Source organism: Bombyx mori, chromosome 24, assembly GCF_030269925.1.
Source record: "Bombyx mori chromosome 24, ASM3026992v2".
Taxonomy (NCBI): Eukaryota; Metazoa; Arthropoda; class Insecta; order Lepidoptera; family Bombycidae; genus Bombyx; species Bombyx mori.
The window spans coordinates 10,842,476-10,861,764 of record NC_085130.1 but is presented as its reverse complement, the minus strand read 5'-3'; the positions used below and the strand labels follow the sequence as shown (position 1 = coordinate 10,861,764).

The following is a 19,289-nucleotide window of genomic DNA, read 5'->3' as shown; positions in this document are numbered from 1 at the left end:
CGCCAAGCGACCAGTGCGTAGATTCGTACAAAATATTACATACAATGTTTTTAGTTACGCTTTCAAAGTATGTTGTGATTTTTCTCGTAACACAATTTTAATTTACTAGTGATCTCACAGTAGTCGAAATTCTACTATAATTAATTGGAATTAGAAAGTTTGAATATTATTATGGTTCTTGTCAAAGACTATTATACTTCTATGATCACAGATTTCCACCAGTCACCGTCCTCGTTGAAGCCGTCGCTTGCGACGAAGGTCTCGACGAGCGAATGAACCCATAGACACAGCCCACTGAGTTTCTCGTCGGATCTTCTCAGTGGGTCGCGTTTCCGATCCGGTGGTAGATTCTGCGAAGCACTGCTCTTGCTAGGGTAAGTGTTAGCAACACTCCGGTTTGAGCCCCGTGAGCTCACCTACTAGTTAAGGTTACGCTGATATAGGCTCTCAAGGCTATCAGTTTAGGTAGGGAAAAAAACATATTTCATCCAGACTACAATATAGACAAATATAAATATAATAAAGACAAACAATATTAATCTATTCTCAATTTGACTACAGACTATAAGCAATAGCAAAATACCACATATATTAAATGTGTGTTGTGTCAAATACGTGGTAATATATGTAATGTTTTTTTAATGTTTTAATGTATTCTTTATGCATAAGTAAAAAAATATTAACATTCTGCACTCTTGCTCTATATTCTCTATAAGTGTGGGAAATTTCATACTCCTCTGTCTGCGTAATTTTCGTAAAAAGGGTACAAAGTTTTTGCTTCAAGATATTTGCTTTTAAGAACTCTTTTACAATTTATTGATTATTCGATCGAAGTCGTCGTGGCCTAAAGGAAAAGACGGCCGGTGCATTCGTATCTAGTGATGGACCGGTGTTCGGGATTCGAACCAGTGCAGGCGGGTACCAATTTTTCTAATGAAATATTTACTTAACAAGTGTTCTCGATTGACTTCCATGGTGAAGGAATAACATCGTGTAATAAAAATGAAACCCGCAAAATTATAATTTACGTAATTACTGGTGGTAGGACCTCTTGTGAGTCCGCACGGGTAGGTACCACCACCCGGCCTATTTCTGCCGTGAAGCAGTAATGCGTTTCGGTTTGAAGAGTAGGGTAGCCGTTGTAACTATACTGAGACCTTATCTCAAGGTGGGTGGCGCATTTACACCAGTAGCCATTTAATACAATGGAATGCCGCGGGAAGTCGCTAAAAATCCATTACCGTCCTTTATAAATGTCTCGGAATAAGAGACAGAATGAAAAACAAAAGCATTCGGCTTGCAGAAAAAAAACTGATCGCAATATCTGACAGTTTGGCGGGTCCTAGCGGGAAACTTGAAAACTATTTGTATTTTTAATGAAGTCAGTTCCTGTAACTATACACGTGTTGGCGTTGATCACATGCACGTGTCAGTTTGCGCATTAGAGACGCAAGGTCGGTTGTGTAGGTTTTAAAATTAAATACGGTAATGAGCTAGTCGTGTAAACTAACCTAAAGCTAGCTAGCACTGAGTTTCTCGCCCGATCTTCTGAGTGGGTCGCGATTCAGCGAAGTTTTGTTATTGCTAAGGCAAATCTCCTAGGTTTAGTCACGTGACCTTCGCCTACAGAAGCTAGCACCCCTCGAGGTTATTAGCAAAAAGTAGGAAAAAAAATGGATCTGTTATATTATCCATCTATTAATACGCGAAGCAAATGCTTTGTACCACTTTTTAACGAAAATTGCGCGGACGGAGGAGTATGAATTTCCCACACTTAGTCTTATAATATACACACATTTGAATTTGAATTTGAAAAGTATAATAGGACTTTTTTGGCGGGAACGCGAGGAGTGAAGTTGTGTGATTTGTTTTATTTTGTCAATTTAGTGCTTCTTCAGGTTTAAATGTGTAATAACGGTGGTTTATTAACTGTTTAATATCTGTGAAAGTGCACAAATGTGGGAAAATGAAACAAAGCCGCTGGACGTAGCTTATCGGGTTCCTCCAAAAAGTCCTCTGAAAAAATCTCAGTAAATGACCATCATTCTACTGAGATTATACTTCATCTCATTTCATTTCATTTCACTCCATATTATAATTTTTCATAAAAATAATAATATAAATTAAAATAAGACATGACTTAAAGGTATTAGATACCAGGTCATAAAATCCCATTAAAAAAAAGAAGTATAATAATAGTGTTGGGCAATAGAAAAATAATAATGCTTAAACATAAAATTTCAATTAATTATAGTCTACTGCGAGACCACTAGTTTTATTTTAAATTCCCACATTTTGCTTTTAAAGTCGCTTTGATGGAAATCTGTGGTTTTTGGGTCTTTGCGGTATTGAGGTCTTTATCTTCGTCTTTTTTTCATCGTTCCCTTACTGCTGACGATCGCGACCACGTGACTTTCCTCCATAGTATTCGGTCATAATAAATTAAAATAAAACTACATCCTTGATTGACCAGGCAATACGCGCTTCACGATTTCACAGCCCGCATTTATAATTCAGTGCTTATCGATTATAATATGATCGTGAATCGATATGAATAGCGGCGTTTTAATGCTTAGATGGGTGGACGAGCTCAAAGCCCTAGCACCTGGTGTTAAGTCGTTACTGGAGCCCATAGACATCTACGACGTAAATGCGTCACCCACCTTGAGATATAAGTTCTAAGGTCTCAAGTATAGTTACAACGGCTGCCCGACCCTTCAAGCCGAAATGCATTCCTGCTTCACGACAGAAATAGACAGGGCGGTGGCACCCACCCGTGCGGACTCACAAGACGCCCTACCTACCACCAGTAATTACGCATATTATAATTTTTGTAGTTTTGATGGACAGTAAAAAAAGAGATTGTGAACCGTAAAAATGGCTTAATTGAGAGTTTCCTATACATATTTTTTTCACAATACTGCTCTCACCGTGCATTCCGCTCAGCTGAGGGTACTTTGTCGCGAGCAGTTTGGCTGAGGCAAGCAATGACACAATGGATTCATGTTAACAATGGACATTCATGCCGCGCTCACATTTCCAGGCCAATTAGGGAACTTTTTTGATGTTTGTCGTGTAGGACTCTCGGATAAATGTAGGTCGATTCATGTCTGTTTGTGTACGAGAAGAGCTCGGGATCAGTGCAGAGCTGCAGAGGACTGTGTCTGTAGTAGTGTAGTATAGGACTAGAGGCTAGATGTAGGTCGGATCTGTGTCTGTTTGTGTACGAGAAGAGCTCGGGATCAGTACAGAGCTGCAGAGGACTGTGTCTGTAGTAGTGTAGTATAGGACTAGAGGCTAGATGTAGGTCGGATCTGTGTCTGTTTGTGTACGAGAAGAGCTCGGGATCAGTACAGAGCTGCAGAGGACTGTGTCTGTAGTAGTGTAGTATAGGACTAGAGGCTAGATGTAGGTCGGATCTGTGTCTGTTTGTGTACGAGAAGAGCTCGGGATCAGTACAGAGCTGCAGAGGACTGTGTCTGTAGTAGTGTAGTATAGAACTAGAGGCTAAATGTAGGTCGATTCATGTCTGTTTGTGTACGAGAAGAGCTCGGGATCAGTACAGAGCTGCAGAGGACTGTGTCTGTAGTAGTGTAGTATAGGACTAGAGGCTAGGTGTAAGTCGGATCTGTGTCTGTTTGTGTACGAGAAGAGCTCGGGATCAGTACAGAACTGCAGAGGACTGTGTCTGTAGTAGAGTAGTATAGGACTAGAGGCTAGATGTAGGTCGGATCTGTGTCTGTTTGTGTACGAGAAGAGCTCGGGATCAGTGCAGAGCTGCAGAGGGCTGTGTCTGTAGTAGTGTAGTATAGGACTAGAGGCTAGATCTAGGTCGGATCTGTGTCTGTTTGTGTACGAGAAGAGCTCGGGATCAGTACAGAGCCGCAGAGGACTGTGTCTGTAGTAGTGTAGTATAGGACTAGAGGCTAGATGTAGGTCGGATCTGTGCGAACGAGATGTTACGTTCAGCGGCTTTATTTCCTTTTTCCGAATTTGTGCACTTTCACATATACTAAACAGTTAATAAACCACCGTTACTACATATTTAAACCTGAAGAAACACTAAATAGACAAAATAAAATAAATCACACAACTTGACTCCTCGCGTTCCCGCCAAAAAGTCCCTTGTTTGCTTTATTAACCTGACATTTGACATGACATTCTTTGAAATGTTGCTACTTCACAACGATCCGTATGTAATAAAGTCTGAATATCTGATTCATATATACGTGGGGCGTTTAGTAATAAAAATTCTCCTATTTGACAGTGTAGTACCTATATATCGCACACCTATAGAATTGAAGTAGCTTAACTAAATTTTAAGCATTTTAAGAATATGAGTTTTAAACTTTGCACGACTTATAAACATGTATTCTATCTGTTTCTTAAATTAAATTTTTAAAATCCAAAATTTGATTTCGTTTTTAGTGTTGAAAAAGATAAAGTTTCCGTCTCTTTTGGATTTAAAAGTAAGCGCTTTAAGGCTTAAAGTATTAAAATCGAAACTGAAATATTACAATAATAATTCATCAATTATATTTTTATCGTTCAAAAAAAAAACTAGAATTTTGGATTAAGCCACTTGAATTCCAAAGGTGCGAATTACGGGTAAACTTAATTTAATCTACTTTAAAATAACATACGATTTCTTTGTTGCAGATACAAAAAAATATAACTAAGAAAAAAAAAGTTTCGAAAACTCAAAATTATCTATTAAATTGGTAACATTAAAATGTATCAGTGCTGCCCCGAAAAATAGCAGCAGCTGTGACGGATACTAATCCAAAAAAATATTAGGCGATAAATACCAATACGTTGTTCAGTGATGTGTTGAGCGATTGAGAATTCGCAATGGCGACGCCTCCCGAGTCCCCAGTCGAAGAACATGCCTACGAATTGGAGCCAAGCAGAACGCCTAAGCCGATACCGGTCGCTTTAGAAGAATTGTGCAGGCAAACTAAATTCTCGAAACAAGAAATTAGAGTTATGTACAGAGGATTTAAAACGGTGAGTTTTCTTTAAATATTACGCTGGACTTTAGCGGCTTTACTGAAACATCTCTTGGACTATTAAACCCTAGTAGCTCATGGATACCACAACTTGAATGTGAATACGTACTCAACAAATGTTCACGATTGACTACCACGGTGACGGAATAACATCGTGTCATAAAAATCATATCCCCAAAATTATAATTTGCGTCATTACTGGTGGTAGGACCTCTTGTGAGTCCGCACGGGTAGGTTCCACCACCATGCCTATTTCTGCCGTGAAGCAGTAATGCGTTTCGGTTTGAAGGGTGGGGCAGCCGTTGTAACTATACTTGAGACCTTAGAACTTATATCTCAAGGTGGGTGGCGCATTTAAGTTGTAGATGTCTATAGGCTCCAGTAACCACTTAACACCAGGTGGCCTGTGAGCTCGTCCACCCATTTAAGCAATAAAAAAAAGAAAACCCACCTTGATTCATGGGGTTAAGATTTCAATCGCATAGTAAAAAGAATATCCTATAATTCAATATGATATGAAATCGTTAATACAATGGAATTCATTATATTTCTTTGTTTACTAGTTATTAGCTACGCTAAATGTTAACACGAGACCTTAGCAGTCTTTTAGAGAAAATACTACGAACGTTCAGGCTGTCTAGCCTTGAACCGTTGGCTTTTTTATTCACTGGCACACGAAAAAGGTTTCAAAGAGTTGTTGATATAATATCTGATATTGGAACTGATCGCAGAAAATTACTATCTACCTACACGCGTATTCGGAGAAACTGAATGACAGATGACACAGTAACAGTAATTTTGTCACAATGTGAAATCAGGACCGATATTTACATCCTGATCCAAACTAAAAGCTACCAGAAGCTACCACTGACCAGCACGCAGGTGCGAAGCCAAATTGCGGTAGAAGCAATTCTAGTAACTAATGAGTATTTAGTGTTTATACCGCAATTCTGGGTAGGTGTCTCCGGAGTACCAGCTCTTCACGTTTCTCTTTAAAAAAAAAACAGAAAAATGTTATATATCTGAGATAAAACAGGCACAGACTAGGAATTTGCTATCAAAAGTGCTGTCAGAAGACACACAAGCTAATATCCTAAAACAAATACATATTCCTATTTTGTATCTGAGAAAATAATTAAATGAGGTTGAAGATTGCTTTTATCATGAAACCGCGGACGAAAACTTTTGTTAATTTATTCCTTACCTATTTTCTGATAGCTTAAGAGGCTATTCCAGCTACGCCCCTACGGGTAGGTGAGCTCGCGGGCTCGACTTGAGAGAATTTGCCAACACTAGCCCTAGCAAGAGTAGTGCTTCGCAGAATCTGGTTTCGTTTACTGGTGGTAGGACCTCTTGTGAGTCTGCACGGCTAGGTACCATCACCCTGCCTATTTCTGCGGTGAAGCAGTAATGCGTTTCGGTTTGAAGGGTGGGGCAGCCGTTGTAACTATACTGAGACCATAGAGCTCATATCTCAAGGTAGGTGGCGCATTTACATTGTAGATGTCTATGGGCTCCAGTAACCACTAGCCACCACTGGTGGGCTGTGAGCTCTTCCACCCATCTAAGAAACAAAAACAATATAAAAAAATCTACTACCGGATCGGAATCGCGACCCATCAGGAAACTCAGTGGGTTGTTTATTTCAATTAATTAATTACAAAGTATTTTAGCCGGACCGCAAAATTGGTATTAGAAATTCAATTTAAACGAAACAATCTCGACCGCAAATGTGCTACGAACAGAACTGACAAAACCAGCGGGCGCAGTGCACGCTACAAGGGGAGAGAGAGAGATGTTTGGCAACAACCACTCTGTTATAGTGCTTGCTCCAAGTGATAAACTCACACTGAGCTATCTAATTTAATTGTTAGTAGTTAGTTTAGTTTACGGGGTGCATCCGCTCGCATGCCTGGGCTGGTTTGTAATTCTTTAAAGCGTGAATAATTCCTGGGCATTAATTATTTAAAAATATAGTACAATAGTACAAACATAAACAGAATTTCCCGCTTAGAATCTGATATTATTTTAAATCAAGTAACGTAGTGTTTTTTTCTTTTTCTTAGATGGGTGGACGAGTTCACAGTCCATCTGGTGTTAAGTGGTTTCTGAAGCCCATAGACATCTACAACGTAAATGCGCCACCCATCTTGAAATTTAAGTTCTAAGGTCTCAGTATAGTTATAACGGCTGCCCTATTCTTCAAACCGAAACGCATTACTGCTTCACGGCAGAAATAGGCAGGGCGTTGGTACCTACCCGTACGGACTCAAAAGACATCCTACCACCAGTACCACAACAGGTCCTACCACCACTATTTATCATTTATTTATATTAGTTATTTATTTTGTTGCACCAACAAAGTGATCATCAATACGAAACATTGACATTTAACAATAAGTGCATGACAGCTGTCACTTCAATTATAAGTGTAGTAACAACATCGTGAAATTAGAAAACTAAAAATACAACGAGTAATTATTAAGAAATATGAAATCCAGAATAATACTTTATCACTAAGTAATAAAATATTTAAAATCTAGACTTATTAGAAACTAAAACTTGATTACATTTGATTAATTGTTATTAGGTTATATTTAGTTGGGAAATTATCTGTGCCAGATTTCTGCTGTACCTTGTAAGACAATTAGAAAAAACATCTATTTCATGACTTAAAATTAGTTCAGCGCAATCGGACAACTCCAACTAAGTAATGAAGGAGACCGCGCTACCGTGGACAACATTATTGTAGTCACAAAAGATTCCGTTTAAGGAAGAGTAGGCACCCAAATTCGAGCGAGCGGGCTTTCTTATAAACGGTTTATATTTCTTCGGTCTTGGTAAGTCGAAAAGAGGCCGATATTTTTATCCGGGTTAAGAGATTAGGTGTCGGTTATTCCATGGATTAATTTAGATAAAGGATTCTACATAGAGAAAAATACTCAAAATGTTATTCAAATCAATGAAATAAAATAAAAAAATATTCAGCATAAATGAAAGTATATACTTGACGTCAAAAGAACTACCGCCAATTCACAAAAACTAGCCTCCGTCCTGAAAAGAATTGGCAAGAAACTCAGCGGGCATGTCTTTTTTTTAATATTAGTTTTTTTTTTTTTAATTAGATTTTTTAATAAATATTCATTTTTACAATGAGTATTATAACGTAGCAATTATTGCACTATTGAAATGCCCGAAGCTAGCAACTCATTCCCACTTTGTGCAATCTTCTAGATAATCATTGACTTTATAGTAAGCTTTATTGCACAGATGTTCTTTAATAGTTTTCTTAAACCTATGTATATGTAGGTTCTGAACATCTTGTGGAATTTTGTTGTACAGGCGCACAGACAAACACCCGAATGAATTTCGTATCTTATGTAACCTACTCATCGGCACAACAAGCTTGTGTTTGTTCCTAATATTTCTTTTGAAATCAAATATAAGTTTTCTTCGAGGAAATCATAGAAACTCATGAATCAATCTACTTTACGTTACAAGGTGACCTTTGAGACTCCAATTCCTTAATGGTCTCCGATGACTCCGATGATTTCGGTCATATTGCTCGGAAAACACCGGATAGCTTAGAGAGACTATTCGTGACAGGGAAGATCGAGGGAAAGAGACCGCGCGGGCGCAGTGCGACAAGGTGGTTCGACCAAATCCGCACCACACTAGAGATCCTATTCCACGACGCCCTTCATGCGGCCAATGATCGGAGGCACTGGCGGGACATTACAGGGAGTAAAATACCATTGAAATATAATGGTTACGACCCTCAGAAGTGAGGAAACGGCGCGAAGAGGAAGGCCTCCGATAATTCACTCTCAAACGGGTTGAGAGGACGTCTACTCCGTTACGTTCATAAATTTACGAGAGATAAAAGCTTTTAATAAAAAAATTATCGCTTTGACCTAACCGTTGGACCACACCGGCCAAAGCCCCTGCTACAGCGGAAGCTCCGTAGTGACACTGCTATTTTCCCCGCTGTTATTGTCCGTCGCTATGATTTTACATGAAACTCCACTCTTTTTTTATGAATAAAACGGGTTTTAGCACGACCCGTTCTGAACCCGTTCAGATTAAAATGTACAAATTAAAAGTAAACGGTTTTTTTTTCTTATTCAAATAAGCTTTCAAGGTACTTTTGAATTCTAATTGTTTTATTACTGATTCGGAATATAATTTCACGGCTACGAAGAATCGCTAACGAGGCTTGGGAAGAGTACTTAACGGTGGGCAGTAGCTTGGCTCTGCCCCTGGCATCGCTGATGTCCGTGGGCGACAGTAACCACTCACTATCAGGTGGGCCGTTTGCACGTTTGCCTATACGGACAATTAAATAAAAAAATGTATACATCATAGCAATAACTAATTATGGTCAGTAACTGCAGCAGTAAGGAGTACAAATATCAGTGTTTTAAAAAGTGTCCACTAAAAGTGAACCAATTAAGGCGGCGCCATAGTAGTGAGTGGAAAAATTTAAAAAACAGCGCCATAAAGTAAATTAATACATCTACCCTCCTTATAAAAAGGTATACCATTCGACAGTCATTGTAACATTTAACGTCAACACACAACTTTTCCTGCCTATCTCTATTCTAAAATAAGAATATTCCAATACATCTACGAAACTAGTTATAACAATACCAGCCTGTTATTTCACAGGTACGAAACGATATTTTCAAGCGCGGGCCCTAATTACTCTGAGAGCTCTAGGACTGTCACAGTTGGCAGCTGAGAGCGCGCGAGTATTTTGTCTCTTTCTATTTTAAGAACCCGGTCATCGACTTCACCTAGTGACCTTTTCGCGGGAAATCAGAACGCCATGTTACTTTTCATTTTTACGAGAAATGTATTTGTGTATTATTATGATTTGTTTTATTGTTGTATGAATATGACCAAGTAGTATAAAAGAGTCTAATTTCTAAATTATGATTTCGTTCATAAATGAGATGTAAATTTTCTGTATTAGCGGTGAAAGGATATTTCGTTTAAGGGACATTTTTGCAATTTTACAGGAGAGCCATTTAAAACAAAATGTCATAACCAAAAAAAATAATTATTCAGCTATTTGAATGAAGTAAGCCTAATTGAAGTTCAAATATAAGAAAGGAGAAAGAAAGAAAGAAATCATTTATTCGCTAAGCATAGTGAAAATAAGTTATTACTTAAGTTTATAGCAGCGTGTATGTTTTGACATGCGAATTTTAGTGCAGTGCAAGATATGTATTAAGATATTATATAATTTACCTTTCATTCATCCCTAATTTAAAAAATAATTTAAAAAATCATTTATTTTGAAAGTCGTCCCTAAGAAAATCATTTATGTGATAATAATTTTCACTAATAAGATTATCTTTTAGTTTAGTTTCTAAACCGTTGAACTGTTGATGCTAATATCAAATAAAACGCGCCTTTAATTGCAAAGATAAATGTCGCGTGCTAGGCGAAATGTCGCATAAACCCCTCGATATATTTAATTTTTCTAATTCGAACAAAATGGAGCCATTTTGTTTGCTGACGTCACGAGACACGTTTTCAGAAATGGCAGACAGTTTTCAAATTTTATTATAACACTAGCGTAAGGTGTAGTATAAGAAAATACAGGTAAAAATAAAGAATTAAGAGTTATATAGCAATCTGTACAAAGAAATTTAAACTTCTTTTACCCGGTTGGTCAGAATTTTGAGTCAAACTGTAGTACCTACCTATTATTCATTTCTTAACATCGATTTTTGACACGTGCGCAAATTCTCATGTTAAGTAATTGGTCGTCTTGACATAGTTAAATAGATATGGGACGAGTTAACACAAGCTAGCTAATAAAATATTAAACTATTCATTTTAATCAATAAAAGGGGGAGGCCCGTAAATTATAGTCGTCGTGGCCTAAAGCACAAGACGTCCGGTGCATTCGTATCTAGCGATGCACCGGTGTTCGAATCGAATTATAATTTTGCGGGTTTGATTTTTATTACACGATGCTATTCCTTCACCGTAGAAGTCAATCATGAACATTTGTTGAGTACGTATTTCATGAGAAAAATTGGTACCCGCCTGCGGTATTCGAACACCGGTGCAACGCTCTATACCAGGAGTGGCCAACTTGATTAGAACCAAGATCTACGGAGGAAACATTGCAATCCACCAATGACCTTTCTTGAAATTTAATAAAACAATGTAGTTCAGTATACAAATAAGTAGCATATTTTCTTTTATTAAAGATATTAATATAAACCTCAAATCTATCTTCTATCTATATATGTATATAAAAATTAATTGCTGTTCGTTAGTCTCGTTAAAACTCGATAACGGATGGACCGATTTGGCTAATTTTTGTCTTGAATTATTCGTGGAAGTCCAGAGAAGTTTTAAAAGGTGAAAAAATATGAAAATGTCCCCCGTCGGACGGATTCCTTTTGTTTTTTTTAAGTTAATTTTATACAAAAGTTTAGCTCTTTTATTTATCGATTGAGGCACTACGAAGTCTGCCGGGTCAGCTAGTTAAATAATAAAAGAGAACTATTGTGTAGAAGAGAGGATAAATAATGTGACGTAATGGTCATTAACAAATGATACAAGATGAAGATGATGCGTGCAGCAATTGGTGATTACGTTACGCAGTGTGTTCTATGTATTTATATATTTTTGTCTTGCCACGATCGACTGAAGTAATGATTGACCGGTCGATCGCGATCTACAGGTTGACCACCCCGGCTCTATACGAATGCACCGGACGTCTTATCCTTTAGGCCACGACAACTTCATATAATTAAAAAGACTATTGGCCCCGCAGTAGTCGAAATTCGACTATAATTAATTGAAATTATAAGTTTAAACATTATTATGGTTCTATTGTCAAACACTATTATAATTCGATAATATAATCACAGTATTCACCAAAACTGCACTATAGGTCAATAATATTAAAGACAAACAATATTAATCAATTCTCAAATCGAGTAAGTATTTGCATGTAAATTAATCTTTAAACGCCATTCACAACGGCTTCAAGATGTCTGATAAATTTGACAATTCTCCCGCGCGTTAAGGAAGTCAACGTCAAAAGCAAGTGCAACCACAGAAGGTATATAGTACACTAGCTTTTGCCCGCGACTCCGTCCGAGTGGAATAGTTACTTTGGCATAACGCTAAATTTTACCCCTAACTTCATTTACGTAGAAAGTGAAAATGAATATGCAATTTCGAAAAGGGCACATGTCGCATATTTTGTCAAATACGTTTTTTCATATACATGTAGTTTTGAGGCTTACCTCTACACCCATTTTATAACAATTCCAGTAATTTTCAATTGCTAATTAACACTAAAATATATCTCAAAAGTTTATATTTTAAATTTTACACTGCTTTAGAAAATAATCAGTTTTTTTTTCATTTCCTGAACATTTTACATTTTCAGAGATGTGCCCTTTTCGAAATTGCATATTCAAATATTTTTGAATTATAGAATGTTAAGGAGTTATTTAAACCCCTATTTTGAAACATTATTTATTGGTGCTCCACTTCGTGATTTTATAGCCTATAGTCTTCCTCAATAAATGGGGTATTTAACTCTGAAAGAATTTTTCAAATCGGACCAGTAGTTTCTGAGATTAGCGCGTTCAAACAAACAAACTCTTCAGCTTTATAATGTTAAGTATGTTGTTGTTGTTGTAGTCCTAGGGTACCCCGCTGGTACATAAGGCCCTCACAAGTTGTCTCCACTTAACCCTGTTTTGCGCTTGCTCCTTGACATCACTCCAGGTCACGTTGGCAGTCTTCATCTCACTCTCTACGGTGCGTCGCCAAGTGTGTACAGGGCGACCAGGTCTTCTCCTGCCAAGCGGTTGCCACTCAAACGCGATTGATGCTGCGTTGACTCCGCTGCGCCGTAGAGTGTGTCCTATCCAACGCCATTTCCGATGAGCAATGTCTTGCGCGATGGGATTTTGGTCACATTTAGTCCAAAGGTCTTTATTAGAGATAGTGACTGGCCAGAATATGCGGAGTATCGACCTCAAGCACTTATTTACAAATACCTGCAGTCGGTTCGTGAGTGTCTTGGTCACTCTCCAGGTCTCACATCCGAACAGGAGAACACTCATGACAATGGAGTCGAACAGGGTCAGCTTGATCCGACGAGTCATGACACTTGACTCCCAGACTGGTTTCAACTGCGCGAAAGCACCCCTGGCTTTCCTAATTCGTATCTCTATATCTTCGTCCGAACCACCCTGATTTGATATGGAACTCCCCAGATATGTAAACTTCTGTGCTGACTTCAACACACAGTCTTGGAGCTTTAGGGAAGTAGTGTTTTTTGACATTACTCGCATGTCGACAGTTTTGTTGGTGTTGATACGCAAGCCTCTTTTCTCCGCAGACATACGGAGGTCTTCAAGTTTTGCTTGCATTTGATCCAAAGTCGGCGTCATCAACACTATGTCGCCTGCATAGTCAAGGTCTTCCAAGATATTTTCGCTCCATTCAATGCCCCGAGGTGTCATCACCACTTCCCGCATTATGTCATCCAGTAACATAATGAATAGTAACGGAGACAGGAGACAGCCCTGCTTAACACCCGCTGTCATCTCAATAGGGGCTCCCAGGACTTGGTCATGCACGACTCTACATCGATATCCGGTTTAGAAGTAATCTAGCCAATACCTTTGCTGCGCAAGGAAGAAGTGTAATGCCTCTCCAGTTGTCACAAGAAGACAAATCGCCCCTCTTAGGAACTTTCACGAGTAGTCCCTGCTTCCATTGAGACGGTATTTGCTCAGTCTCCCAAATCCTTACGATGAGCGGATATAGCAAGCTTGCAGATCTCGGTGCGTCAGCCTTCAGCATTTCGGCATTGATATTGTCGATGCCGGGGGCCTTACCTGGTTTCAGCTGTTTAATTGCCTTTACTATTTCGTTAAAGGTGGGCGGTGCAATAGGTATATCCAAAGGCAAGTCGAGTACTGATATTCCGTCTGTGGGTTGGGACTGACATTTGGACAGCAACTTAGTAAAGTGTTCCGTCCAGCGCACAAGCTGCTGTTCCGTGGTACATAATAGCTGACCCGAGCAGTCTTTCAGTGGTTTTTTCCGTGGATGATGTTTTTTGTTTATTATTCGCTTGGTGACATCGTAAAGCTCTTTTATATCGTGCCTCTTGGCTGCCAATTTTGCTCGGTCTGCTAGCTCATCGATTGCATTTCGCTTTCGAAATATTAAGTATAGATTACACAAATACACTGTATGCCTTCTGTGCGTTGTATGTTTTCATAGTGACACACAAAGCTAATGTGATTAAAAACAATGGCACTAAAGTACCTATAAGATATAAGCCGGTATAATTTTATTATGTTTCGCTGTCTCGCTCCCGCGGGAATATTGGAAGAGGACAGATTGTTATTTAAATTTCCGACGCGACGAATTCTAGAAATTTCTTGTCCTCATCCCTTGTTATGTAAGGTCGGAGTTGTGTTTCGCTTTATCATGCTGCATAGGGATTTGACGTGACTTTTACGACCAGTCTGATGTGAGCCCTCCTCGGGTTATACCTCTATAATATATCCGTGCAATTGCAACGTGTCATAAGGGACTGGAGGGATTGACTTCCACGGTGAAGGAATAATATCGTGTAATAAAAATCAAACCCGCATAATTATAATTTGCGTAATTACTGGTGGTAGGACCTCTTGTTAGTCCGCACGGGTAGGTACCACCACCCTGCCTATTACTGTCGTGAAGCAGTTTTGCATTTCGGTTTGTAGGGTGGGGCAGCCGTTGTAACTATACTGAGACTTTAGAACTTATATCTCAAGGTGGGTGGCGCATTTACGTTGTAGATATCTATGGGCTCCAGTAATCACTTAACACCAGGTGACCTGTGAGCTCATCCACCCATCTATGCAATAAAAAAATTATAATAATAATTAACAGTCTAATTATTGAAAACCTCCTCCTTTCTTTTGAAGTCGGTTAAAAGTAAACAGCCTGATTCAGATTACGAAACTGGAATTTTAATTGGCTCGAATAAATACCGAGTCAGTCTCAAATCGATGTTATCCAAATATTTACATTTGTGGTAGCACACGCAATATAGCATGTTCTTTGCATTACCTACTTTGGCCGTCGCAATAATTTACATTCCATATTATAATTCCGAAGCCTTTTATAGTTCATTTCACTCGAAGTAGGTTTGTTGCGTATCTAATCCAAACTAGTGGTCGCCCGGTAGTCGAAATTCGACTATTATTAATTTAAATTATAAGTTTGAACATTATTATGGTGCTATTGTCAAAGACTATATCTATACTAATATATATATCTACAGTGGTTCTTACAGATGTTCCGTTATAACTACTGAACCATGCATCCGACTGAATTGAAACTTGGTATCCATGTAGAAAATTCATGAACTTAATTGATAGACTAATATTTATGAGTGTTGGACTCCCTACACCAGTTGCGGGGGTGTTAATGATGAGAATATTTGTAGGGGTGAGAAATAATAATGTTAACTTTAAATGCCCAGCGAAGCGGACGGGTACAGCTAGTGTACTTCTATAATCACAGATTTCGCTAAGGCTACACTCCGCTACACTATAGACCAATAATATTAAAGAAATCAATATTAATCTCGTCTCAACTTCACCACAGACTTTAACAATAAACAAACTAGTGTATATGCGTCTGTGTGTGTCAAATAGTGTTAGTGTGTGTGTAATGTTTTCTTTATGGGTTTAATGTATTCTTTAAGCATTATTTTTAAAAAATAGCATATTGCACTCTTTCACTATATTCTCTAAAAGTGTGGGAAATTTCATACTCCTCCGTTCGCGCAATTTTCGTAAAAAGGGATACAAAATTTTTGCTTCACGTATTAATATATAGATAATGTTATAAACACAAAAGTTTGTAAAAATATCATAATATTATTACGCGCTGGGGTTCGGGATAAATAAAATTCCACCAAAGTACAACTAAAAACTGTATTCAACACTTAGAACACTTAAAATACTTCACAAACACTTTAAAATTCTCAATTCGCTTCTTCCGCTTCGCTTCAGGTGATCCGTTCGCAGTTTCGCTTCGAGTAGTTCCGATTACTAATTGCCTTCCTGTCGTCTCTGCAAAGCTTTTATAGCCGATACCACATCCCTAGAATTATCGAGAATTTTCCACATATCTCTAGTATTGTTTTTTTTTTTTATTGCCCTTGGAGGCAGACGAGCATACGGCCCACCTGATGGTGAGTGGTTACCGTTGCCCATGGACTTCAGCAATACCAGGGGCAGAACCAAGCCGCTGCCTACCGCTTAATACTCTCCACAAGCCTCGTTTGAAGAAGGACATGTCATAGCCCTCGGGAAACACCGTGGAGGAGAGCTCATTCCATAGCCGGATGGTACGTGGCAAAAAAGATCTCTGGAAACGCACTGTGGATGACCGCAGTGGCTCCAGGTAGTACGGATGAACTCTACTCCGGTGGCGGGCGGTGCGATGGTAAAAACGAGATGCCGGTATCATCTCGAACAATTCCTCAGAGCACTCCCCATGGAACATATGGTACAAAATACAGAGGGAACCGAAGTCCCTCCGCAGACCCAGAGGTTCTAAACGATCCGTGAGAATGGGATTATCGACAATCCGAACGGCCCTCCTCTGTATGGAGTCAAATGGAAGAAGCTGGTATTTGGGAGCCCCGGCCCAGAGATGGGAGCAGTACTCTACGCGAGGCCGGACTTGTGCTTTATAAAGCAGAAGCCTTTGTCCAGGCGTGAAGTACCGCTTCGCTCTGTTGAGGACTCCCAGCATTTTGGACGCCAACTTGGCTTTGCCTTCCAAATGACTCCGAAACTGGACATCGCTCGAAATGTCGACCCCAAGTATCCCAATACTCTCGGAAGGTTGCAGGGATACTCCTTGGAATTGCGGCGCCATGACAAAGGGGTCCTTCTTCGCAGTGAACGCGCAAACTTGTGTCTTTAACGGGTTCTAACGGAACTTGGTTCAATTCACCCCATTTGGAGACTCGCCCCAGAGAGTTCTCCACTTCAGACACAAGTTTTGATCGTCTCTCTTGCACCACGCTCCGAGAGAGACTCTGATGGCCGATATATCGCGCATCCCCCTTGCTGTCATCCGCATAGCAATGCATGCCATCAATAGACAGCATGTCATTGATATACAGGATGAAAAGCGTGGGTGAGGGCACCGAACCTTGTGGAACGTCAGCGTTAATGGTCATGGTATCAGAACAGTCACCGTCTACAACGACCGTGATGCTCCGCCCATCCAAAAAGCTAGCGATCCACTTGCAGAGACCCTCGGGGATTCCGTAAGATGGTAGCTTCGACAGAAGTGCCCTATGCCAGAGCCTGTCGAAGGCCTTCGCGATATCAAGGCTCACAGCAAGAGCCTCGCCCTTGCTCTCCAAGGCTTCAGCCCACCTGTGAGTAAGGTATACAAGAAGATCGCCAGCTGAGCGACCGTGACGGAAACAGTACTGTCGGTCACTGATCAGCTGGCGATCTTCAAGATACTTCAGGAGTTGTATATTTATAATTCGCTCCATCACCTTGGAAAGCAAGGAAGTTATCGCGATAGGCCTATAGCTCGATGGGTCCGACCGGTCACCCTTCTTGGGGATAGGGTGGACGTGGGCGTTCTTCCATGAAGACGGAACCCTGTTAGTGCAATAAGAGAGGCGATACAAACGCGTTAGCGCAGGTGTCAGCTCAGGGGCGCACCTTTTCAGAACCACAGCAGGGATGCCGTCCGGCCCACTCGACTTATGGACGTCCAGGAGTCGGAGTTCCCGCCTGACTGCACACTGTGTAAAGCAGATCTCCGGCAGGGAACTATCACACCGGGGGATGTTCGGTGGTGTGGCACCCCCGTCGTCCACAGTCGAGTTCGAGGCGAAGAGTTTGACCAGAAGGTCAGCCTTCTCTTTCGCACTATGGGCCAGACTGTCATCGGACTTGCGTAGTGGTGGGAGACTAGACCTGCAGAAGTTACCTTCTGCAGCCTTAGCGAGCGACCAGAAAGCACGGCTCCCGGCGGGATAGCTCTTCAGTCGCTCGCCAATTCTGGCAACGTGCTCCGATTTCGCCCTGGCAATAGCCCTCTTAAATTTGTTTGTACGAAAAGGCTATTTTAGAATTTGCGACATTCGGATATACTGGTAGTAGGACCTCTTGTGAGTCCGCGCGGGTGGGTGCCACCGCCCCGCCTATTTCTGTCGTGAAGCAGTAATGCGTTTCGGTTTGAGGGGTGGGGCGGCCGTTGTGACAATACTGAGACCTTAGAACTGTATCTCAAGGTATGTGGCGCATTTACGTTGTAGATGTCTATGGGCTCCGGTAACCACTTAACACCAGGTGGGCTGTGAACTCGTCCACACATCTAAGCAATAAAAAAAAAAAAAAAAAAAATAGGACCTAGAGGCGGCGTTCAATTTCCGCCTTTCCTCAGAGGTATTAGCATCCTGGCGATCAGACGATCCAAGTGGAGCGTCGACCATCACACTGTATCCGGCCGGATCGGTGGTCAGCAGAAGGTCCAACAGAGAGGGCTCGTGCCCCTCAATATCTGGGACACGGGTGGGCTGTGTCACCAGCTGCGAGAAGCCGTAGGTCAGGGCGAAATCGTAAGCAGCCCGACCCGGGAGGTCAGTGGTTCTGGACCCCAACCACTCTTGGTGGTGAGCGTTAAAGTCTTCAAGAACCACCACCTCCGCAGATGGGTACTGCTCAAGCACGCGGTTAGTCCCCTCTTGCACATGCTCTATCAGAGCTGAACCTGCATCACTGCGGTGGGACCTGTACAGGCACGCGTAGACTCGGGTACAACCCCCGTGATCTACGCGCAGCCACAAGATGGACAGGTCCCGTTGTTCGAGGTCTCGTAGACGGTGACAACAGACATCAGCCCGGACGAATACACACATCCCGGCTTTACGCAGGAAGTTGTGCTCCAGTACGTAGCCGGGGTATTCAAGGTACGAAGTGTCATCCGGAGCAGATATCTGCGTCTCCGTCAGAAAAAGGAGGGCGGACTGCGCCGTCTCAAGATGGTGGTGTACGGCGTCGAGGTTTCTATTATGTTTCCGCTATCTGACAATAGATGGCGTTGTACTTCATGAGTGTTCTAGGTGTTACTAGATACTTCGATATTCGTTCGACTATTCGGCGATAGATGACGTTACTCTTACCGGCGTAACAATATATATAAATTACGTGTCACGTTGTTTATTTACTGGTGGTAGGACCTCTTGTG

At 40.6% G+C, this 19,289-nt stretch overlaps 2 protein-coding genes across 3 annotated transcripts in view; both read left to right on the top strand.

Annotated features, from left to right (window-relative positions):
• Positions 1 to 19,289, top strand: part of LOC134201268 (uncharacterized) — a 395,935-nt gene that overhangs the window by 356,955 nt on the left and 19,691 nt on the right. The window lies entirely within an intron of this gene.
• LOC101740782 (Kv channel-interacting protein 1) overlaps positions 1 to 19,289 on the top strand; it is a 49,512-nt gene that overhangs the window by 12,737 nt on the left and 17,486 nt on the right. Inside the window, exons 2-3 of one of the 2 annotated variants that reach the window (XM_062675786.1) lie at positions 212 to 374; positions 4,660 to 5,007. In XM_062675786.1, the coding sequence (XP_062531770.1) occupies positions 4,852 to 5,007 (156 nt within the window). In that variant the 5' untranslated portion in view covers positions 212 to 374; positions 4,660 to 4,851. The remainder of the gene's footprint in view (positions 1 to 211; positions 375 to 4,659; positions 5,008 to 19,289) is intronic. The other variant, XM_004927289.5, reaches the window with a different exon arrangement.